The 25,495-nt window shown below is 42.0% G+C and overlaps 2 protein-coding genes and 1 long non-coding RNA gene across 3 annotated transcripts in view; all 3 read left to right on the forward strand.

Annotated features, from left to right (window-relative positions):
• LOC134441441 (DNA nucleotidylexotransferase-like) overlaps positions 1–25,495 on the forward strand; it is a 202,133-nt gene that overhangs the window by 116,805 nt on the left and 59,833 nt on the right. The window lies entirely within an intron of this gene.
• Positions 2,076–4,138, forward strand: LOC134441297 (uncharacterized). The gene is made up of 3 exons (XR_010033134.1): positions 2,076–2,215; positions 3,752–3,815; positions 3,946–4,138. It is a non-coding gene; the product is annotated as an uncharacterized LOC134441297 (long non-coding RNA).
• On the forward strand, positions 9,840–18,226 carry LOC134441624 (uncharacterized). Its single transcript, XM_063192013.1, has 7 exons — positions 9,840–10,350; positions 11,274–11,654; positions 11,801–12,521; positions 14,329–14,540; positions 15,181–15,328; positions 15,525–15,634; positions 16,905–18,226. The coding sequence occupies exons 1-7, from the start codon at positions 10,213–10,215 to the stop codon at positions 17,205–17,207; spliced, it is 2,013 nt and encodes a 670-aa protein (XP_063048083.1). The 5' UTR covers positions 9,840–10,212; the 3' UTR covers positions 17,208–18,226.

The raw sequence follows: 25,495 nt of genomic DNA on the forward strand, positions 1-25,495 counted from the left end.
AAAATAACCATTTTTAACTGCAAAAATGACTGTACTTGGACCATTCTAGAAAATATGTGTTTAATACTTAGTGAACTTTCATGTAAAGATCAAATTTGGCAATAGGCAGCCCAATTTCAATTAGCAGCATAGTTGCAGTACCTTTTTTGACCATTTTCTGCACATTGTCCCTTTAAAATGCAAATAATACAATCGGCACTTAGCACATTTGCGACAGTTCTCCGGCACTTGCTTATCTCTCTAGTAAATCACCAGTCCAAACATTTTTCTACCTGCGCTTGGATAGGAAAAGGATAATTGACATGACACCAGAGATTGACTGACACATGTGGTTACTGTATTTTAGTCGCACTGTGCAGCAACACTGGATTGGTTGGTCAAGGAAACACAGTCACAGTTTCTGATGTGTCACTTTGTGCTAAAACCAGCAAAACACAGTACATTTACAGAAATGGCACTCACTGAAATAACACTATGTGCCGCACAGTAGAAAGTGCAATCTGGTGGCACACATGAGCACAAACGCCTCTAATCTAATCTGTTCCCATCCTGCTGAGAGTGTCTGGATTAGTCACCACTGAGGGAGAGTGTAAGAGTGAGTACATACACAGAGACAGGAGCAAGAGAGGGACAGAGCAAGAGAGTGGGCGCGTGCATGTGTGTGTTACGTATGTGTGTGTGTGTGTGTGTGTGTGTGCGTGCGCGTGTGTGCGCGCGTGTGTGCGTGTGTACTTAAAAAGTTTGAGCTGACAAGACATCTTTTTTTAATTTGCAAGTGTTTTCACATGACACAGGCTATTTATGGTGCATGCGTGTACAAATCCTTTTACTCATACAGCACATGACATACAGTAACCGCTCTGAATCTAAACACTGCATACTCTAGACTCTAGACGTGCAAATTGCTGATCACAGGTGTAGCTTCACCTGTCTCTGACACACAGTTTCACACCTAAAATGACGGCATTCTCATTTGCACATTCTCTTGGACAATGACGTACACACACAAACACACACATGATGCACACACGCACACACACACACGGATGCACACGAATGCACAGGCACACATAAACATGCCCATTCTCTTGTATGCACACACACACACACACACACACACACACACACACACACACACACACACACACACACACACACACACACACACACACACACACACACACACACACACACACACACACACACACACACCCTTCTCATGAAGCCCTCACTTCATGAGAGGAATAGAAGTGGACAATAAGAGGGCAATTGCACTGGGCTTTGGGGAACGGCAGGTTCCAACAGTCCCCAGCTGCAATCAGAGAACAGGGGAGAGGAGGAGGAGGAGGAGGAGGAGGAGGAGGAGGAGGAGGTATGATTTATTCTACAGAGTACAATGAGAGAGAGAGAGAGAGAGAGAGAGAGAGAGAGAGAGAGAGAGAGAGAGAGAGAGAGAGAGAGAGAGAGAGAGAGAGAGAGAGAGAGAGAGAGAGAGAGAGAGAGAGAGAGAGAGAGAGAGAGAGAGTCTTTCATTTAGCACCCCATCACACGCCCACTCTCTGGTTGACATGGGTTCAGAAAGGGGAGTGGGAGGAGGAGATTGAGACTGCACAGCCAGCCTGGCACTGGGCCTGCTTGCCAGTTAGGTAGATGCTCATCAGCCTGGAGAGGTCCCTGCTTTGGTATGGCTCTCTGCCTCTGAACTAGCACTGGAGATAGAGAGGGGAACTATAACTTAGTCATGAAGTAGTAGAGATAGAGAGATCACCTGTCTGTGACATACAGTAGAATGGTGTCATAACTGACTTGTATGACACATCTCTGTGATGATGGAAACACAGGAGAGATAGAGATGGTGTAGTATAGTTAATGATCTTGAAATTGTACCGAATTGAGTTGTATGTCATCCAGGACATAAAATATTAATCATATGACCTACTGTTGTGTTTCAATGTCCACTGCCTTAGGTTGCCACTGTATTCCAATTGGGTCAGCTGTCTGTGACATAGAATGATGTCATAACTGACTTGTATGTCACATCTCCATTGTGATGTTGATAAGGCTCAACAGAGCATGAAGCACCTAATTTGGCAGCAGGACACTGAAGAAGTCAGATGGACTCCTGTTTGCTCCTGCATGTAGAAATACAGGTCACATGGGTATGGGCCTCGGATGGAAGGCAAAACTGATGAAGGCACTGGATGAACATCGGACTGTAAGTGAATGAAAACCATCATAGCATTTTGACGTATGTAAGTAGCTTTATCTCAACTTTAACATGGGGGCACAAGAGTCATAAAACAAAGGAGTCATAACATAACGGCAAGCTGTTCAAAAAAGGTTTTTTTTCCTTTATGCCTTTATTTTGACTGGGGAGTGGAGAGTAGACAGCAGACACTGGAGAGATAGAGATTGGATAGTATGGTTAATCATCATGAGTACTGAATTGAGTATGTCATAACATAAACTATTAGTCATTAATTACTGTAGTATTTCAACATCCAATGCCATTGTATTCCAATTTGGTCACCTGTCTGTGACATAGAATGATGTCATAACTGACTTGTATGACACATCCCCATGGTGATGAGGTTCACCTATGCATGAAGTACCTCATTCGGCAGCAAAAAACTTAAGTCAGATGGACTCCTGTTTGCTCCTGAGCATGTCCACATACTGTACAGGTCACATAGTATGGGCCTCAGATGGAAGGCTGTACTGATGAAGGTACTGGATGAACATCTTGCTGTAAGTTAATGAAAATCAGCAGAGTATATTGATGCTTGTAAGTCTAGCTTTATCTCAACTTTACCATGGTGGCACAAGAGTTTCAATTAAGTTATGTCTTTCATGAATTTAATATGCCACCAAGTAAGCATGGCCATTTGTTTTTAATGCCTTATGCCACCTAGGGCATACATAACGTGCCAATTTTATTATTATTTAATGTAGAGAACAACGGTGTCAAGGTCAGAACAAAACGGCAAGCTTTTCAAAGCATTTTTTTTTTTTTTAGCTTTTATGCCTTTATTTTGAGTAGGCAATGGGGAGTAGACAGGAAACATTGGAGAGATAGAGAAGGAGTAGTATAGTTAATCATTGAAGTCATCATGAAATTGTACTGAGTTGAGTTGTATGTCTGTCATCAAGAGCATAAAATATTAATCATATTACTTACCGTAGTGTTTCGATATCCACTTCCTTATGCCGTGTACAGACCAAGAGCGAACGGAGCGAACGAAGCGACGGAAGTCATTATTCCTCTATGAAGGGCACGCGACCTGCACTACCGAAACGAATTCGCCAGGAGCGAAGCTTCTTGAGCGACCAGAGCGAATTTTGATGATTAAACTAAATCGTAAATCGTAGGCGAATTCGCTCTGACGCTGTTCGGCGAAAACCAATCAGAACTTTCATATCTCTGAATGTCCTAGGCTGTCAAGCCAGAGCCGTAATGTGATTAGCTGAATCAAACATGTCAATGCTGCGTCTGGAGCGAATACAGTGAATTCAAGGCGAAACTTCTTCTGCTACCCACGCTACCAGGCAGCGTAGTTCGCTCTTGGTCTGGACACGGCATTAGGCTGCCACTGTATTCCAATTGGGTCACCTGTCTGTGACATAGAATGATGTCATAACTGACACATCTCCATGGTAATGTTTGTAAGGCTCATCTGAGCATAAAGTTACTCATTTGGCAGCAGGACACTGAAGAAGTCAGATGGACTCATGTTTGCTCCTACAAATACAGGTCACATTGTATGGCCCTCAGATGGAAGACAAAACAAATGAAGGTACTGGATGAACATCATGCTGTAAGTGAATGAAAATCAACAAAGCATTTTGACGTATGTAAGTCTAGCTTTATCTCAACTTTAACATGGGGGTACAAGAGTGAATGACGGTGGCGGCCTTTGTATTTTTTTGGGGGATGGAAATCATCAGCCTCACCTGGCAACCCTGGAAGTTCCTCATTTGGCAGCTGGACACTGAAGAAGTCAGATGGACCCATTCGTGTTTGCTCCTGCATGTCGACATGCCCTCAAGAAAACATGTCAATTTGTTATTAATCTCTTTTGGCACCTAAGACATAACATGTCAGTCATTCACTGCAAAAAATGAAATTCTTGGTAAGCTTTTTCGTCTATTTTCAAGTAGCCACTCTTATTATAAGGCATAATCGCCCAAAAAGCAGAAACATATTTAGCTAGAAAGGCTTGTTTTAAGACAACCCATCTTGGAAATCTTGTATAGACCAAATATCTTGAAAAAGTCTTATTTCAAGCTTATTTCAAAATAAAACGAGTTTTTTAAGCAAGAAAGTTTTGTCAAATGTGATTCATCCTTTTTCAAGGACAAGAACAAGAGCAACATTTGCTTGTTTTGAGAATAGATTGACTTTACAAAAAACTGGTATTAAGCATCACGCACAATGCTGACAACTTTGCAAAACTTTTCAAGCAAAGAATCCATTTGTATACATATGTTTTTTTGGCACTGATGAGGGGAGTGAAACTTTTGCAATGCACCCCACTTGGAAGCACTTTATGTTATTTTTGTTTAAACTGATTAAGCACCTTTCCTGCATCGGTGTGTGAGTTCTCTTCCTCATCTGTACAGATTCCAAAATGTACTGTCATGAGTGATTCTGTGCACACACACATTCAAAGGCCAAAGGTCAAACCATTCCAAGAAAAGAATCCATTTTGTATGCAGATTCGAAAATGGATATGTACTAAAGATTATAAAATGACACAGTCAGTAACACACATTCAAATGCATTTAATCATTTTTTTTACAGTCAAACAAGGGTGAATTATCAATATTCACAATCAACATTATCCTAGCACTAGGCCTACTTGTTTTTTTCAGTCAAAAAAAAAGAAAGAAAAGATATTCAGAATCAACATTGCTCAACAGTTCTCAAACTTTTTTTTTTTTTTAATAAATGCCCCCTTGGCCTCATGATAAGCCTTCCAATGCCCCCTTGAACTCATCATAAGCCTCCCAAAGACCTCCACCCTCTAGTGTTAGAAAGTAAAATAGACTAATGCCACCCAATGGCAAGCACTGAAGAATCAACATTATCCTACCTAGGCCTTCTTGTTCCTTTAACAGTCAAATAAAAAAGTGCATTATGATTCAGAATCAACTTTGCTTAACAGTTCAACAGTTCACAAACTTTTTTGGATAAATGCACCCTTGATCTCATCATAAGCCTCCCAATGCCCCCCACCCTCTAGTGTTAGAAAGCAAAATAGACTAATGCCACCCAATGGCAAGCACTGCCCCTTATCAACAGAATCAACATTATCCTATCTTGGCCTACTTGTTTCTTTCACAGTAAAAAAAATGCATTATCAATAAGATTCAGAATCAACATTGCTTAACAATTCAACAGTTCACAAACTTTTTTGAATATAGGCCTATGTCTCCTTGGCCTCATCATAACCCTTCCTTGACCTCATCATAAGCCTCCCAATGCCCCACCCCCCCTAAAATAGACAAATGCCCCTCAATGACATTATCAACCTATCAACTGAAGCCACCCCCACCCTCGAAATACTACCCTAGCTCAAGTCAGAGATCAAATATTTTGGTTAAGTGTGTAATGTGCTAATGTATCGGAGAGATCATACTTAACTGGAATGTACTTGTTATTTTTAAATGTAAAATAATAATAAGGTGTGTAATCAATAAGGTTACCAGCATCAACGAAAACATTGGCCTGAGCTTGGTTGGGGACTTCTACTTCATAGCTCAAATATGTGTCACTCCACTGAATTGTTACGAAAGGCTGGCATTCAAAGCAATAAACAGATGAATTTACAATATAAATGTTTTTTATCAATGCAAACTCAGGAGAATTACCAATTATATCAGAGACAATCAAAGTCCTTTCACATGCATACTTGTTTCCATGTAACAAAAGCCAGCGAACTGACATTGCATACTGAACATCCATCCCAAAGAATACTGCCATCTTTTCTTTAACATAATTTATGTTGCCAACTTCTGATGGTGGACCCATTTCTACATGAAAAATGGGATGTTTATCTCTCGCATTAAGACTGCATTCATATTGTTGGTTGTGCTTTACCAGAGATTTACAAATATTTTTAAAATTACTTTTTAATGACCACTGCTTGAAAAAGCAGTGTTTTGATTCAAAGCGCATGCACATGTGCCGCACAGCTGGACCTAGTTGTCTAATTTGAGAGGGAAGGTGCAGAAGGTAATGCTGTTTAGGAATGATGTTGACATCTGGAAACAACTGTTTAAAGTGTTTTAAGTGCTCTTCAATTAAAAGCTTCATTTTTTGAAGTGTGGTGAGAGCAATAATGGGTGAAAACAATATTTTTACTATCCTTAACAACTCAAATAGCAGTTTGATATACTCACTATCTGCAACACTGTCAATGAGAAAAGGCATAATCTTCAACAACACCAACATCTGCCCAGATGACTGCTTCAGTTTGTTATCAGTTGACCACAAGGTATTGACAGATATGGGGCAAGGTTTATCTCTGATATCTGTACAGGAGTAAGGGAATCCACGAATTGCACCATTTAGCACATCTAACTCCATTTGTCCCGAAAGTACAAGATATTTTATAATACATTTGATTTCAAAGGGAGCAACACCTTCAAGAACAATGTGCATAATATCTTGAGGTGCCTGGTTAATGACATCAAAGTCCGGAAATTCTGTTAGTTTGCTCCGTCTATTAATACCATACGTAGATTTTAAATTTGCTTTCAGAGACTCTGTGCTTGCCTTTTCAATATCCGTACACTGTCTGAGATGCCTAGTCATGGTCCTTCTAACAAATAAATCTTCATCAAAATACCTTTGCATGTCTTCAAAATTGCATTCACAATGCCTGCATTTGCTGTATGCAAAGCCTACCCCTTCCTTAAAACCAGCCAGCTCATGTTGACCTAGAGTGTCTCCTAGCACACACATAAGAGCTCAATGTACTGTCTTTTCACCTCTGGCAGTGTTCATTTTCACACCTTTACGCAATTCATTGAAGTCATTCTGAATCCTCTCTAATATTTTGTCGACACCACAATGGGAGATGTCTTTTGATTTCACAATAGCAAGGAGACGAATAGCAGCAAGTTTGGACCTGTACTTAGGGTTGATATTACCTAGAGTGTAATAAATAAATAACAACTTGTTTTTGGTTGCCCGGGATCCAAGAGCATTGCAGATCTCCACCTCATCTGAATACAATATTAACTGCAATGCTGTAGGCAATTCCAAAAACAATGGATGTGACTTATATATTTCACCATCAACTAAATCATAAAAAAAACCCTCTTTGGATGGCTGCGGCCCTTCTTCAATCATTTCAAAAATTCTTTGATGGCTTAGTAATTGCTCCAAACTTCTGATCAGCGGTACGTAATGAAAACAGTTCTCCTTTAACTTTAAAACTCTGGAGTCAGCACGTTTTACATAGCAAATAGTGGTCTTAATAGGAATAGTCTCTGGTTCAACTGGTTGAAATAGTTCCTTGATGGTCTTGTCTTGCAAATGTCCTGTTGATATCTGGCTGAAAGGATCAGTGAATTGGTTAAATATCCCAATAACATCTTGCTTCAGTTGATCCATGTCCCCTGTATGTCTATCCATCATGCTGCTCAGCTGGTGTTGAAGGTGCCCCAAAAGTGATGCTTGATAACACTGGACGCCGTTCACCACATCATTGATGGCTTTCTATTGACAGACAGAAATTAAATTACTCATGTATCATTTATAGAAAAGTTTATGTCATGCAAATTACTGCCAAAGAAGTATTCAATTAACAATTAAAGGTGCACTGTGAAAAAAATAGTAGTTTATTTACACACATCATCCTTCCTATTCACAAATGTTTCCTTTTTCATGAATGCTTACCATCAAATTTTAAGTGTTCATTTTGACTGGAAACATGACATTTTTCATACATGAAAAGGAGGATCTTCTCCATGGTCCGCAATTTTGAATTTCCAGAAATAGCCATTTTTAGCAGCAGAATGTGCTATACTTATGTCATATTAGTAAATACTAGTTTATTATTAGGTAAATATTCATGAAAAGATGAAATTTGGCAATAGGCAGCTCAGTTTCCATGAACAGCATAGTTGCAATATCTTCTCTGGCCACCATCTTAGACAGTGCATCTTTAAAAATAGTATCTCACACCCACTTTTTTAGGTAATTAATCACACATGAGAGTTGTTGCAAATAACCACAAATCAGCAACAGCTAAAGTAGACACATACTGGTTTGGACCACTTCAGACATTTTTTTCAATATGCTGTTGTATTGCTCACGCTACCCTTGACTTGTCAGTAACCACTGATGCCGCAGCCCTTTCCAAGGCTTAGCCCTTTCCAAGATATGAGCTATTCTAATGGGGGCAGGTGTTTGTTTACATTTTAAAAAAAATCTTAACATAGGCCTACTCCAAAACTTTTCCCAAAAGGTATTGCTGTTTGCTAGTTGCTGTCTGCTGATGTTGCATAACCTTTTGAACGTTGTTTTTTGGGGGAATAAATGAAGATTAAAAAAAGGGTTAACAAATACCGGCCCCCATTACAATGACCAGGATCTCAGAAAAGGTTGAAAGAGAGAGAGAAAGAAAGAAAGAGAAAAAAAAAATCTCAGGTAGGCCTACTGACAAGTCCAGGGTAGTGTGAGCATTGTTGTAATTGGCTGAAGGTATCATTAACAACGAAAACAAACAGAAAGGCATACCTGTGTCAATCGATGGGTTTCTCTTGCCTGCACTAGAAATCCAACAGCCTGCTTGGAAAGATTTTCTGCGCTGCAATCTTCTTGGAATACACCCTGCAACGGCATTAGTAATGGGTAAGTATTAATACTGAAATACTTGCACCGATAATTCTAGATCACATTGCGGTAAATTGTGCATGCGCGAAAGGAGCATTGCCTCACCACAATCATTTCAAAGGGGAAACATGTCGATTGAATAAATGCATCCGGTCTTTTCAATAGCAACATGCATTGATTGTGCATGATGGTGCAGCTAGCACATCTCAGTCACTAGCCAGCTAACCACCAACACAGACATGTCAGACAATGTATTTAGCTTAGCTAGGTCTCACCTGTGTAAAAATATGGACTCGGTGACTTTAAAGTCTACAACTTTCAAACAACCAGACACTGTTCGCAAAAAGAATAACTTACACGTTCGTCAGTGCTTGATCCTTCCATTTCTGTGAGAGTAGAGTGTTCGGTTGGTGGACAAGTTTGGCTTGTTGCATGGGCATCTTGCAATGGGATCCTGTGGTCCGTGGTGTCGTCGGTGCCATGATGGCTATGGTCGGTACCTCGAATAAGGTGGCTTGCATGGTTGCGTTTAATGTGATAGTAATAGGAATTGTACACCCTATAGTCCTTTATACAGCCATCAATTCCACACAGCACGTGAAAATCAGGGCTGCGACTATGCATAATGTTAATGTGGCTCAACAAATTAGAAAGAGATAATGCCACAAACACAAAGCAAACACTCCACCGCCAGACCATTTTGAAAAGTATCTGCACTCCTCCTACAACACTGCTGAACTTGATCGTCCAAGTGTAGAGTGGAGCGCGCGAAGTGGTGGCAGTGCACCTGCCTTTCATGATGGACGATACTAATCCTACTGATGGGTGTATCATTCTTACATTTCCTTTCCCGATCGAAATTTACTGAATATTCATTACTTGACATATTATCTAAGAAATACAAGTCATAAAAGTACTAGAACTTTGTAGATCTTACGCATGTATTTAGATAGCACTTTTACAACATGCAAACATTTTGCAAAACCCACCCCTCCCCTTTGAATTGGTATCGACCAGCTGCAGCAGATCTGTTGGTTCATATCTCTTCCTTTCTCGTTTCGCGTGCTGGAATCAAAGAAGGTGGAGAAGCTAATATCAAAGACTTGCTAATATGGAGAAGCTCGACGAAGTGACGGCGTCCGTTTTACGGGGTAAATTAAACTATTTAAGTAAAAATATTAGCTATGTGATGCTCAAAGTAGTATATAAATTCATATCCAGTATTTTAGGGGTGTTCGTCGGCTATTGTACGAGTAAATTAATACTTCGGTTTGTCAAATAAAGTCAAGCTAATGAGCCCGCGTGACATGTCGGAGGAGATGTAATGTTGGTTCTTTCTATCGTTAATGTCACTTTAATATTGATGCATGATAATGAGTTTTTATGTCTTCACAGATGCAAACGTACAGGTCCAGGATTTAACCCGCGATGACCTCCGTGATCTGTTCCCAGGACCGGAGAATTTTCATAAAAGGAAAGCTATTTGGCTTGCACTCCACTCTGAGGTAAGTTAGCATTGTGACCGCAGCCCACAGGGCACATGGCTAGTTCTACCTCACCTCGCACTTCTAGTATTTAGCAACTGCTATTACCACATGGCCACCGAACTTTTTGGTCACGGCATCGAAATTGACGTTCAACTAATGCAAGTGCAACCCACCTAGCATTGACACGTTCGTATTCACCACACTGCCACAAACTGCATTGCCTGTTTAATAAATCGTGGATTTGAAAATGGGTCAAAGACATTAAAACGTCCCACATTGTCATTCAGTGTAAAACACTGCACACTGTAAAAAACATGATTATTTTTTTCTGTGAATGCATGAAAGCCTCAGCTGGCATGCATTCACTTGGAAAAAAAGATCATGTTTTTTACAGTTACTGTAAGAAAAAGTATCCTGAATGACACACTGAATGACAATGTGGGACGTTTTAACGTCTTTGACCCGAATACACTTGAGTGGTATCGGATAGTGGTGGTATGAGACCTGCGCCTGTGTGCGTTCGTTTACTGAAAACAATGGCATAACATGTTGTCAGATAAGTCATCCAAGTGCACTACATTCCTCATAAAGAAGTATAACCTAGATCAGGGTTCTATGCTGCTTCTTTATAAGGAATTTTCTTCTTATTAATGAGGAATTGCTTAATGCTGACAAAACAGAGCTCCTAACTGTAAGACCACCTAAATGTAACTACCTTCCTGAGCACCTGCCTCTCACCTTTGACAACTGCACCATTATTGAGAACAAAGTTGTTCAAAACCTTGGCATCCTCTTTGATGTGAATTTAACTTTTCAGCCCTGTATCAAGACTGTAACAAGATCAGCCTTTTATCATCTATCCAACATTGCAAAAATCAGACCTATGTTGTCTCTGCATGTTTTTTTTTTTTAATTGATTTTGTGTGTGTTTGTGTTTACAGGATGTGGACCAGCATCTGGGTGTTCCTGCCCCGTCCACTCCCGTTGCAAGGAGCCAAAGAAAGGAAAAGACCCCTGAAAAAACATTCACAATCTTTTCGCCAGAATATGTACTCTATACTGATAATGAGTTAGAGAACGTAAGAAACCAGTTTTTCGATTTGCAAAGGGTCGGCAAAGAGCAGACATGTTCCATGTCTAAAGAGCTGCGCTGCAGACTAATTAGGAACACCATTACAAGCATGATCACCATACTGCGGGCAAAGGGTGACGATTCGTGTTCCCACTATCCCGACAAAAATGCCATTACTGTAATGGCGAAAAGAATAATTGGGTATTACCCGATGCTGCGGGACAAGGAAATGAACCAGAAAAACCAATGGGTTGGTATTTTTACAACCATTCTAGTGTGGTTTTTTTTCTCTCTTCTACCCCCCCCCCCCCCCCCCCCCCCCCCCCCCCCCCCCCCCCAACCCCCCCCCCCCCCCCAGTTCAGGAATTTTAATGGTCTTTTTTTGTGTCGTTTCAGGTCACTGTGTATGCCCAGTTATCGAAACGTCTCAGGAACATCAGAACCCCCGTAAAGAAGGGGAGACGGGGAAAACGACTGTTCAGGTCCGATGAGGACGACGACTTTGGCAGCAGTGACTCCACAGTCATACTGGACAGCACCTCCAGCCCTTCCAGCCCTGCGTCGCCCAGCCATCACAGCCCTGCGCCGCCCAGCCGTCACAGCCCTGCGCCGCCCAGCCGCCACAGCCCGGCGCCGCCCAGCCGCCACAGCCCGGCGCCGCCCAGCCATCACAGCCCTGCGCCGCCCAGCCGTCAAAGCCCTGCGCCGCCCAGCCGCCAAAGCCCGGCGCCGCCCAGCCGCCAAAGCCCGGCGCCGCCCAGCCGTCACAGCCCGGCGCCGCCCAGCCGTCAAAGCCCTGCGCCGCCCAGCCGCCAAAGCCCGGCGCCGCCCAGCCGCCAAAGCCCGGCGCCGCCCAGCCGTCACAGCCCGGCGCCGCCCAGCCGTCACAGCCCGGCGCCGCCCAGCCGTCAAAGCCCGGCGCCGCCCAGCCGTCAAAGCCCTCCGCCGCCCAGCCGTCAAAGCCCGGCGCCGCCCAGCCGTCAAAGCCCTGCGCCTTCCAGTCCTCGCGCACCCTGCCGTCGCAGCCCTCCGTCACCCAGCCCTCCGGCAAGACGCCGCAAGACATCCCGGGGGGGGAAAGGGATCGGCACCAATGTGGCACAAACTGCTGAAAAAGGTAAGGTGTAGTTCCAATCTGGAATGTTTTCGCTTATTTACCTTCGGTCTGTGGTCTCCAAGTATTTTCCTCCCAAGGGCCAAATTATGTATCACAAGTGGCTGTGGGCCAAATCAACAACCTAACCCAATAAGGAGTGAAAGTGGAAAACGGCGATCCTAGCCGTTACGTTCCTAACCCCAGGGCGATCCTATTGAAATCCCCATAGACAAATTAAAAAAAAAAAATCCCACAAAGATATGACGTCGAACTTATACACCAGACACATGTTTCAGCCTTCACAATATGATGAACTACTAACTGTGAAAGTCTTGTGTAAAATTTTGCCCTATTAAAGGATAACTTCAGCCAATTTCAAGATGCACTTATAATGCTCACACTACTCTGGACTTGTCAGTACCTGAGAATTTGTTTTATTTTTCTTCAGCCTTTTCCGAGATCCTGGTCATTGTAATTGGGGCAGGTTGTTTGTTTACATAAAAAAAAAAAAAAAAAAATCCAAAAACATCCAAAAGGTTATGCAACACCATCAGACACCTAGCAAACAGCAATACCTTTTGAGAATATATTTGCAGTAGGCCTATGTTAAAAAAAATTCTATGTAAACAAAATCTACCCCCATTAGAATAGCTCAGATCTCGGAAAGGTCTGAGCTGAAAAATGTCGCATCACGAGGTACTGACAAGTCAAGGGTAGCGTGAGCAACAGCATATTGAAATAGACTGAAGTGGCCCTTTAAGAAAAATGGAAATTGTCAATCTTGTCCGAAAGGGACTACAGCTTGAGGTCGCTCTGGTTACGTCAGTAAATATTTTACACTATGCTTGCTGTGTCTCGCGCCAGATTGACTGGCAGCACCGAAACGCAAACGGATCTAAGTTATTCACGTTTCTTAACATTCTTATAATCATGTGAGTTCCATATTGCCGTCTTATTACACATTTCTATACTCGTTTAGTTTGGTTTTAGCTTCTAGTAGATATGATGGCTTCTGTGGTGACTGATATTCTCTCTGGCTACTGTTTGGCTATGCTAATTATATTACGTAAACACGTCACACACGTGACTCAGTGTAATTCTGTATTACCCGGTAGCTTTTTTAATAATATTAAAATCAGTCAGATCAGTTGAAAACCGAACATTTTACCACCTGAATCTGTAAAACGGACCAACATGCATATCATGACCGCCACTACTCTTACTTCGTCGTCAGAGCCGAGATGTAATTTTTTAAAGAAAGCATCCTTTTCATTTGATATCGAGGTCAGGAACGTATCCAGTAGGGGGCAATGAGATTACTTTCCCTCCTTATGAGAAACAAGTTAAATGTCTGGACAGAGAACAGATTTTTGCTTGTCCGTTTTCCTATCTTGTCAATGTCTGTTATGAAACTTGGCATAAGATCTAAGTCTAAGTAAGATCTAAGTCATCTAATGTGAATGCTTTGGAGACCCACTGAAGATTTAGTGATCGAAGATCTCACAAATTTGTTCTGACCTCATGGCAGGCCATATGCTTGCCATGCCGGGGCCAGATTTTCCCCATGGGCCTTTGTTTGGAATTTCAAGGCACTAGATGGAAAGTGACACCCAATGCAATTTGTAAATTCTATTACACTTTGAGAATGAATTTCAAATAATGCCTACTTTACAATTATCCAAATTTTGTGTTTTTTGTTTTTGTTTTTATTCTAGGACACCCCATGTTAGCTGATGGTTGTGATGACTGAGTGATGTGTGTCCTGCCTTTATCTGTTACTCCCTCCTTCATAATTAATAAAGTAAGTAATTATATTCTCTATGTTAAGTCGACAGAGATAGCCCTGCTGCTCAAGCAAGGCACTACCAGGCCCTGCAGAGTCTCTGGAAGAAGGGCAACCTCCCAAACAAGGAGGTGGTGGCACAGTTGCTTGATCTGGAGTTTGAGGCCAGGAGGGCCTTCATTGACTCTGATGTCCTAAAAGAAGATAGACATGACCAGATCCTGAAAGCGTACCCCTGCTTCAGGGAAATTGACCATGTGAGTAATTGCGTATTTGCAAACATTGTCCAAGTCTAACCTGACTCAAGCCTTCTGGTGTGTTTTGCTTTCGCCACACACCCACACCTTTTCGAATGATACTCCGCACCTTTTCGAATGATGCTCATAAAAATCCTTGATAATGATTGCGTTGACAACCTGTCCTAATCTTAACTGACGTGCCACTTCAGCCACTCACTTCGAATTCAACTTGTGATGCAGATGAAAACAGAATACGATCCATAATTCAGCCAATCTATGAAATCCCACCCTGCAATACTGGATACGATCATTTAAAAAAAGACTCATTAGCTTTAGATGGTTGTGTAGGTAAACCGGAACACCTCCTCGCATGTAGTTTGATGAAATGCAGCCAGATGGCATATTAAGTCAGGTTAAAAATTCTCTGAATTCTTAACCTTTTATTGTTAAACTCAAAATGAATGACCACCGTAACCATCATAACACAGAAGAGGGCAACTATGGCTGAATCGGTAGGCATGGTTGAATCTAAAGCACTTCACAGTCCCTGGAGGAATGTGATGCTTTGCTCCTTTTTGATTTTGTGTGCCTCGGCAGGTAGTGTAATGTTTTTTGTAAATATAGTGCGTGTGTTTGTGTTCAATGTGTTGATTGTTAGGTGATGGATGAGCTCAGGCGTATCCTGGACAGAGACAATCTGAACTTCTTGACTGAGGTGAAGGGAAGGTGGCAGATGTTTTGCAATAAGGCCCAGTTTTATGCCGTGGCGAAAAAATCCATCAAGTCGCCTGTGGGAGCAAGCAAAGGCAAGCCATATCTCTACTAGTATAGTAGAGATAAACTGAAATAAATTGTCATATATATTAAAATAAAAGTGTAAATTAAGAGACCACACACAGAAATGTATTTTTTATCTAAAGAAAGACACCAGTATTCATTATAAGATGACTTAAATGTAGAGATCATTTATTTGTGTATTTTTTTGTTTGTTTACTTCAACAGTTCAACAAGCAATTGATTTGCTGAGGGCTTTGCCCGACATCTTTCCCTCCTCCTCTCTGCCTCCCAAGAAGCTGCCTTCCGCCAGTGAGGCATTCCTCCACATCCTTGAGGTGAGATGTAAAGGCCTGTAACAACATACTGTGTACCTACCACAGATGTTATCTGTTATGAAACCAGCCACAGTCACAAAGTTAATGCGGCCAATTAAAGGCAATGCATACAAATTCTAATGGAATTGCTTGTAACTTGCATTGTCGGCAGTGCCTCGACCACAATAGACGCCAATTTGAAGGTATAGGTAGTGACGAAACTAAATTGTAAGTAGGTGTTTATTTAATTTTGTGTAAAAGAATTTAGACAACTTTTTTTCAACAAGTTTTGTCACCACCTACCTTCAATCTACTCTGGTCCAGGCACATTACAAGCAATTATTTTGGAACTTGCATGCATTGGCTTTCAATGGCTGCATTAACTTTGTGACTGTGGCTGGTCTCATGACAAAGACAACAATTTGAGAATAGGTGATGGCACAACATTAAATTGATGTCTGTAAGTGCTCTTTCACTTTGCGTTATACCGTCCCCCGAAAATCAACACGTAAAAAATTAGAGGTCATATTGTAACACTGATTCAAAGTTATGTCAGTGTGTGAATGTTAGCGTTCAATGAAGTCAAGTGCTTGGTGTTACGTACTGGACCCAAAAAAAGCTTCATGATCTGTGTATATTAATCTCATACTTACCTGAACATTTAGCCTGATTATCATCAACGTTCAAATCTCTTCGAGACTTGGTCTGACCAAGAGCATAACAATTAACACTTCCCAAACGGCATGACTGACCAGTCTCCCTTGGTTTGCTCATGGTTGTTTGCTTCCAGAGAAAGTGGGTGGAGTTCCCGTATTTTCGGGAACTCAGAAAAGTACTTGCAATGCTCTTGACCTGACTAGTTGCAACACTGAAGGTGTTGCGTCACTAGGAGGGCACAGCCTGGCGACTGAACATTACTTTTTTAGTCATGACTGGTGTTTTTTGTGCAACTTGAACTTTATTCATGCCTTGTGCTTTCAAGTTTCATACTTGACTGTTAATTTTGGCAGCACCAATGACTAATTGACAGCTGTGATGTTTTGTGCCTTGTGATTGAGTGACTGCACCCTGACAAAGACTGTGTAGGTCGAAACACGTCGGGCAGTCTATTTGCCTTTGAGAAAAACTAAAAAATAGGAAACTGGAGTGCCACAGTCTCCTGTGCTTTATTTTTTTATGTCTAATTTACCCCCTTACTGTTAGAGCACCCGTGTAAAAAGAGTCTGGATCCATGCAGCGCTTCCGTGTCCTTTTTCCTTTTGACTGATTCAAAATTGTTTCTATTCTGCAGGACAACGAGGATCCAAACTCATACCTGCAGAAACGGACCCTCTCCTGTCCAGTCCTCATCACTGGCCCCTCCAACTGCATGCTGGCTGTGGGGAACACACCCATCACATCATTCGAAAAAGACTTGCTTTTGGAGGGCATGCTTTATGTCCTTGCCCTTTATTACGCCTTCCACCTCACATATCCGAAATTCACCGCGACTCTTTTCTCAGTTATCCAAAGTGAGGTTCTTCTAGACGGCGTTCATAGCCTTGACCAGACTACTGCCTTCAAAAAGGCCCTAAATGAATGGAGGTCATTTTAGCCAGTCTTTTTTTTCGAATGCTGCTGTGTTTCCCCAGCCCATGCCAGGTTGTTGTTTTTTTTTTTTTTTTTGTTCACTGGTGTTCTCTTACACTGGTTTTGAAGGAATCACTGTCCTGAGAATCATCATGATGATGAATGTTGTTTAGTAGTTATCAGTCTTACTAATGCGCTTCCTGTTTGGAAGTTGCATAATGTTTTCACCCACTTTGGTACACTCCATATCATTGTTTCTTATTACTTGTTAGCGAGTGCCTGGCGAGCTCCCAGTAGCAAGCACCACACTATTGGCTCTTTTCCACTGCCAGTTTTCCGGTAGGCTTACAGCTCGATACAGTGCGACTCGGGCACCACTTTTTGCTTTTCAAGTAGGCACGACACAGCTCAATCGTAAAGCAAAAAGTGGCAGCCAAGTCGAGTTGTGTCAAGCTGTAGGCCTACCAGAAAACCTGCAGTGGAAAACACAATCACTGATTCATTCTCAAAAATGTGGCAAAAACAGGTTCCAAGTTCAAATTCAAAATGGTGTATTATGATAGACAAAGGTTTTGGCTGTGCAGCCTGTGTGGTCAAGCTCCCCATGTTTACATTTTTCATGAAAAGGCTCTTACTTTCATAAAGGCTTGTACTTTTTTTTGTGTGTCAGACAAAATTAGAAGTGAAAAGATGTGAACTGTGGAAGTAATTCCTCACTTTAATATTCAACACAATTTTAGATAGGCCTACACATTGTAAGCATGGTCTTAAAATTTGTCACAAGCAGGTTTTTTTTTTCTTTTGTGAACTCTATCAGATGTCACCACCTCCAAATGCGCCTCAGTGGAGGCTAGAGTATAATTTTGGATCACCATTAATACCAACATGTCTGTTGTGGGCCTTGTGTTATAGCCACAATAAAAAAAAGCTTAATTTGAACTCCTTGACTGTTTTCAATCGATTGATCCCTGATATACATCTTGTTAACATTGTCTGCCAGTCCCATCTAAAAAAAAAATGCTTTGGTGTTTAAAATGCTTTGATGGCCAGTTTAACAAAGTTCAATAAATGTTCACTGCTTTTGTTTTCAGTGAGGTCAGGAAATGGGTACCATAGTTTACTTGGCTCTTGCTCTCTCGCTGTCGTTCTCTGGTGTGCTGCCCTTTGGTGCTGTTGTGTTATACACAACATTCCACAATATTGGCTTAATTTTCAGGCAACTGCTAAATGACTACAGATGTTAAATGAATGAGGAAAAACTAACGAGTATTAAACTAGTTGTAGGCCACAAAAGGGGGATAGTTTAAGATGGCAATGCTTAATTTTAGAATTTTGGCAATCCTATTATTAGTACATGTATCTTAAAATCAGTTTATACAGCTAAGCTTCTTGTCCCAAATTTAAGCACACTGCTCTTAAAATGAGGCAAATACAATGACTTGAATGGCTAAATGTCAGAAGTATGATCTTGTCTTAAGAACCATTTTGGTTATTTTGAGCCAATTAAAACTGTCAAAATAAGTTTCCAAGTCTTATTTTGGAATTATTTAATCTTGAAACAAGATTAGATTAGATTCGATTATTGATCTTATTTTAAGAATTCTTACCAAGACAAAAGTGACTTGTTCCATTGGCAGATTTTTTTACCTTGATTCAAGCAAATAGGGCTTGTTTTAATCTTTTATGTCTTATTTTTGAAGGGCCATTTTTTGCAGTGTACTATTTACTGTAGAGACATAAAGCATTAAGCTTTTATGCCTTTATTTTGACAGGACAGGTCAGTGGAGATTAGACAAGATACATCTACTGTTGTGCCAGTGTCCATGGAAATAATTTCACAGAGATAAAATCTTACTCACTCACAGTGATGGTGGAACTCCTTTACATTGGCCTTGCCAACTTGCAGGTCAGGAACTCTGTGTAGCTCTCTCTCTGCCTTCGATACATCAGTCTCTCTCTCTACTCGTCCATGTCTGTCTGCCTGTCTGTCTGCCTGTCTGTCTCTCTGTCTGTCTGTCTGTCTGTCTGTCTCTCTCTCTGTTTTTTTGTTGTTGTTTTTGTTGTGATGTAGCAATATGAATTATGATGATAAAACACATTAAGTTTACAGGCATACAAAAAATAGAGTACAGCTGTCAGTGGCATCGCAAGCATTAAAAGCTGAAGTGTTAATTCACACTGTTTAATTAAAGAAATAAATGAGCAGAGAAGCTCAGCTAATGAATCAGTTTATTTATCATCAGCAAAATGTTGACAGCCAAAGATGTATCATCTCATTATTTGCTTTAGCAAAGCATTTTGGTTGAGTAAGTGAGATTTACTGCCAAGTCGCTATCAGGTCTATCTTGATTAACATTGAAAGCACTGGAGCTCAATGAACACATATGGGAGGCTCCAGCATCGGAGCTGGATCATTTGTTTTTTTATTGTTCAATCCCACTGTTGTGTGATCCTGTAGGCCTATGTGTGTAGTATGTGTGCCTAGTGTGTGTTTTTCCCTTCTTCATTTTCTTTTTCATCTGTTTTTCTCCTCCTCCCTGCATATTTTCCATGTCATTACACTAAACTCTGAACATGGAGGGCTGAGAAAATCTGCCTCTACTTTTTTCATTTTTAAAGATAATGATTTATTTACATTGGCAACAGCAGGTTGGTTCCAGTTGAATATGCCATGCATCAAAGGGAGATGAAAATGTGATTACTCAGAATATTGCCCTGCAAAATGGGTCCATTTTTCAGAACAATGGCCTGGGCAAACATATGCTAATGTGACTCCGCGGGAAGCCAGTGCTTCCTCGTAACGTTACGCTGCTGCATTCTTGTCGGCTATTAGGACGGCAGCTCAAAGTGGATTATAAAACTGAGACTCTGCTCTCTTTCTGTATCGCTCTACTATACACTTTCTCTCCCAATCTCTCTCTCTCTCTGTCTCTGTCTCTCTCTCTCTCTCTCGCTCTCTCTCTCTCTCTCTCTCTCTCTCTCTCTCTCTCTCTCTCTCTCTCTCTCTCTCTCTCTCTCTCTCTCTCCTTTTGTTATAACTTGGTACTTTTTATCGGATTCATCAAAAAAATTTTCATCGTTTCATTTTTCTCCCCTCTCATCTCATCTCCTCTCCACATGCTCACTCTTTGCCTCCTAATGGCAGGGACTGATAGCTGCTGATGGGTGGCCCTGATGTGCTGCTGTAGATTATTTCCTAAAATAAATCCAAGCCTGGGCCAGGCCCCTACCAGCTGTGGCATTTGAAACTTAGCTTTTGCAATACATCAAGTCTATCGGGCAGGCTCTGCCCAAATATAAGCCACACCTGGGCTATGTATCTCTCTCTTTCTCTTTCTCTTTCTCTTTCTCTCTCTCTCTCATTTTAGTAAAGGGTATTTGGAAGGTTTGTGTATTAAATCCGTAACGGAAGGTAACTATAGGTTCGCTAAGCTGCCAACCGCCATAATACCCAAAAAGAAGAAGAACGAAGAGGTAAGTACATAGGCCTGGTCCATGCCAGACTTGCCATCTGAACTTAGCTATTGCAAAAGATCAGAGCTACCTTGTTGCTGTGGATTTTGCTGAAATCGAAGCCACACGTGGCCCATATTGGTCCCCGTGATCACATCAGAAGGGACCAGAATCAGGACCTTGCAGTTGTGGAGATAAGGAAGGTGGCCCAGTGTGCGGGCATCCAGAGGGGCCAGTCCACTGATCTGTCAAACCCCATAAGGGCTGCTTATCTCTGGGAAAGACCTCTGAGTGAAAGGGGGGTTGGCTGTGGTTCTCAGGAGGATCATGTTGGTCCATACAGAGACTCTGCGCTGAATACTAAATTTTCTCCTCAGTACATGTGTGCCAGGTAGAGGACTACATATTGGAACTCTCGCACTATGTTGGGATGTTGGGAACTGTGCGAGCGAGCATTTTGGAACTTGGCCTCTATCTATTTCTGTCTCTGTCACCGTCTCTCTGCGTCTGCCTAATGTGTCTTCAGTGGTCTGCTGGGAAATAGCACATATGGAAGGTTGGGGTGTTAACATTTGCTAGCCTGATGATCATTGACTTTCAAATCTCTTCGAGACTTGGTCTGACCTCGAGCATAATAATTTTTTATTGAAAAGATTTCCCAAGTGGCATGGTTGACCCGCCTCCCTCTGTTTGCTACTGGTCAAAGCCAGAAAAGGCTGTGCCAAAGTTTGAATCAAACATTTTCTTCGACCCAATAGAGCGTCTCTGCTTAAACCACGTCACTGCCTTGAACGTGCCTCTACCCAGGGCCGTTGGAGCTGCTCTACCGTAAATTGATTGAATCCCGACAAAGTGGGTGGAGTTCCCGATTTCGGGAGCTCAGAAATCATATTTACATTGCTTGTGGCCTGACTAGAAGCAATGCTGAAGGTGTTGCGTCACTATGGGCTTAGACTGGCTAAACATGTGCTGGTGACTACATGTCCCTTGAATCTGCATACTGCACACAATGGGATGGATATATGGGCTATGTTTCCTTCCCCCCTTAATGGCTAGACACTAGTAGAGAAAGTGGAGGTGTTATTTGGCAACTTATCTTCCCCTCTACCATTGTGGCATTGCTCTTTACTTTTTCTGTCTCTTTGTCTCTGTCTGTCTGTCTATCTGTCCCACCGTCCCACCCCTCTCTCATTCACAAAAACACACTGACAAAACTCACACACACTCAGTGCCATGTGCAAATATGCGGGCACGCACTCAGGCACACACACACGCACCACACACACACACACACACACACACACACACACACACACACACACACACACACACACACACACACACACACACACACACACACACACACACACACACACACACACACAAGGCCTATCCCTACCCCTGCACCCCTCCGTTCTTCCTGACAGCTCCTTTATCTTTAAATTAAAGACTTTAATGGCCCACTTATGGCTCGGATAGCATGCCGTTGGTCGGATTAATGTGCATGACACACATCCTGAAGCCTCCGGTCTGCCTGTAGCTGTAAGAACTCTAAAGTGTTAATGCTAGTGTTAATTCAACACTCAGAGAGTGCAACCAACTAAAGGTGCATTTATCAACAGTGTCATTGCTATATTTTTGCATCTAGTCCCCTTTAAGTGAATCAAACTCAGTTCTCTCTCTTTGAAGACCAAAAATTAACCGGCGGCAAATTAACTCAGTTCTGTTTTTGTTGTTTATGTTGTGAGTACAAACAGAACCGACTGCTCTTCCTGGTCCCCTAGGCTTTTATGGTATTTCAGATCTCTTTTTGTCTTCAAGAGCTCTCCTTTAGTGATTACACTTGTAGTCACAGATAGGCTATAAATTGCCAGAACACCGAAGCTTGTTGAAAGAGGTAGCTTCAATACAGTATGTGATTGGTAGCTACTGTATGAAAGTGAAAAGCGAAAGCCCATTGGGAAACTCCAACTCCCATTGTCATTGTGACACAGCACTCCACAGCACACAAGTGAACACTGCACACAACGAAATTGCATTTATGCCTCACCCATGCAAGGGGGCAGCCCTCAGTGGCGCCCCATGGGGAGCAGTGCGGTGGGACGGTACCATGCTCAGGGTACCTCAGTCATGGAGGAGGATGGGGGAGAGCACTGGTTGATTACTCCCCCACCAACCTGGCGGGTCGGGTGTCGAACCGGCAACCTCTGGGATGCAAGTCTGACGCCCTAACCGCTCACCCATGACTGCCCTAATGAATGAATGTGCATTAACTCACAACCTCCTGCGTGTGACTTTATTCATCCTGTTCAAAATTCTTGTCCTTAAACTTTGTTTCCTTGTTGACCAAGGTTAATTGAAGCAGTAGCCTACTTCAAAATTCAAGTATTTTTGTGATGTAGAATTTAATCACATGTAGACAATTTGAAATTTAGTGCACTTAGCGAAGATCCTCCTAAGAGATTTCAATTATTTTAATTGTCATGAAATTGCATTGCATCACACTCTGCAGACACTTGAATCTACAGCGATTTCAAACAGGGGAAAAAACAATCTGGCTTCAGCAAATGCAGGCCAATTACCATAGAAAAATGCACTGAGAATCAATTCTTTAATCCCCATAGACTCAGAGCGTATTCACAGGAGTATTTACAGTACTGTATGTGCGTCACTTGAAACTCCTCGGGCATGTGTGTTTTTGAGATAGGCTACTGCTACACAAACAGACAAATATGCTCACTTCATAGGCAAATCAGTTTTAATTTTGCCCTTTCCTGGTGGGAGAATTGCCCTTGGGAACTGGAAGGGTAAATGTGAGGGATTCAGTCTGGAAGAAAAAAATGTAGTATAATTAATAATTAAATTATATAAAAATATACTTATAGTTATATTCATGTAACTATTTTTTCCTTCCGTCAGGATATTGATATATACAATGCCCCATGCTGGTTCACTTTGCGACCTAGAGAGAAAGGGTATTGCAATACCTGCACCTAAGTAGTTTGACCCCTATAGCATGGCCTGACCTCCAGCCCTGAGTGCTTTGGCTATTGTGTGAGAGACAGACACTGGGAGAATAATAAAGCCCAGGCAACCATCATCTCGCCAGCCAGCCAGCTGACGATCCCTTTATACAAGGCCCCATCACCACTCTAGCGCTCAAGGACACAGACTCCCAGGAGCATATAATGTCTCTCTGATGTTCATTTTGAGTTGCAGTCATTTTTGTGAGTGTGTGAGCCTCTGTCTTTCTCAAGCTGAGGTCAGGGAAACAATTAAGTGTGCTGTTCCTGGGGCGATGGGGGTCCGAGTGGGGAATGGGGGGGTTGGGTATGTTGGCGGACAGGTAGGCAGGAGAGTCTGTGTGTGTGTGTGTGTGTGGGGGGGGGGTGCTTGGTTGTTATGAGGTGGTTGGCTGGCTGTAAAATTTATCAGGCAAGAGTGAGGGGTGACAGATGAGGTGTTAAAGTGGGTGAAGTGACAAGGGTGCAAGTGGACGAGTGCTCAGGTTAATTGGTTGAGAAGATAAGAGATGAACAGAGACCAGAGTATGTGTGGTGGTGGTGGGGGCTGGGGAATAAGGGTGTGCGAAAGAAAAAAATGAGAGACTGCTGAATCCATGATTGTAAAAGAAATGTGAGAAATGTGATGACCTGACTTTGGGCCCTTCTATGAATGAGATGAAGCAGAAAACCCATAGGCCTATGTTCTGCTGTCAAGACTTTATGTGTAGGGACTGCTTGGTTGACAGTAGGCCTGTATGGGCATGTTGTTTGTAATTTCATGAATCATGAATAAGGGGTAGTCATTGGGTTATAGGGTATGCAAACTCAATCATTACAGATGTTCAGTGTTAATGGAATCTCACTCACTCACTCACTCACTCACTCACACACACACACACACACACACACACACACACACACACACACACACACACACACACACACACACACACACACACACACACACACACACACACACACACACACACACACACACACACACACGGATGCATTCCTGCCTGGTGTCCCAAAAGCCTTCCTGAATGACAGAGTGTGCCACATTGTTTTACAGATGGCATTGTGTGCATGCTGTATTGAAGCCCTAGAATGCATGTTCACTTGTTTTCTGTAGATTCATTGTTGTAAATCAGTTATTTCTGGGGTGTATGGGAATTTGCAGCTGCATTCAAATTAGGATTATTCCCAGATAATTCCTCAGTATCTTAAATCCAAAATGACTCTAATTCTCAGCATCCGTCTTGGGATGAATTATGATTAATGGTCTGATCATTTAAATCCCATGCAGTCTATCGGGACAAGGCAGACTCTGGGTGGTCTTTCTGTCTCTCTACAGGTGCAGTGTGAAGGCCTACTGCACAGGCCCTCATGAGGGATCTGGAACACCTAGTGGCGCGGAATAATTTTCAACACATTCGCTGTGGCATACCTCTACTGATAACGTCAGATACGTATTCTAGCCGTGTTTCTTTGGTATTTTAAGGTCAAAGTTGTTTCCGTCTGCATATTTCTATGTACTTTATATACGCTTTCGTCGTCCAGGGAAAAAGATTATGTGATATTGTGTCTTCAATGTGCATGTGTACACACCAAAACAAGGGCTACTAGTGCACAATGATTCACTTCTGAATAATTGAGTGACTTACCGTTATTATAAAACATTTAAGTTACAGAAAAAAACATGAACATTACACAATTCATTGCACAACGGTGCAGAAAGATTGATAGCAGTTACGCAATGTAAGTGAGTGAATACTTATTCCTGCCACTCAACTGCCCTAAAATATTTCACTCTTTCGCTACACTATTTATGTGTCATAAATAGTCAGAAGTGAAG

The sequence above is a fragment of the Engraulis encrasicolus genome, chromosome 24, assembly GCF_034702125.1.
Source record: "Engraulis encrasicolus isolate BLACKSEA-1 chromosome 24, IST_EnEncr_1.0, whole genome shotgun sequence".
NCBI lineage: Eukaryota > Metazoa > Chordata > Actinopteri > Clupeiformes > Engraulidae > Engraulis > Engraulis encrasicolus.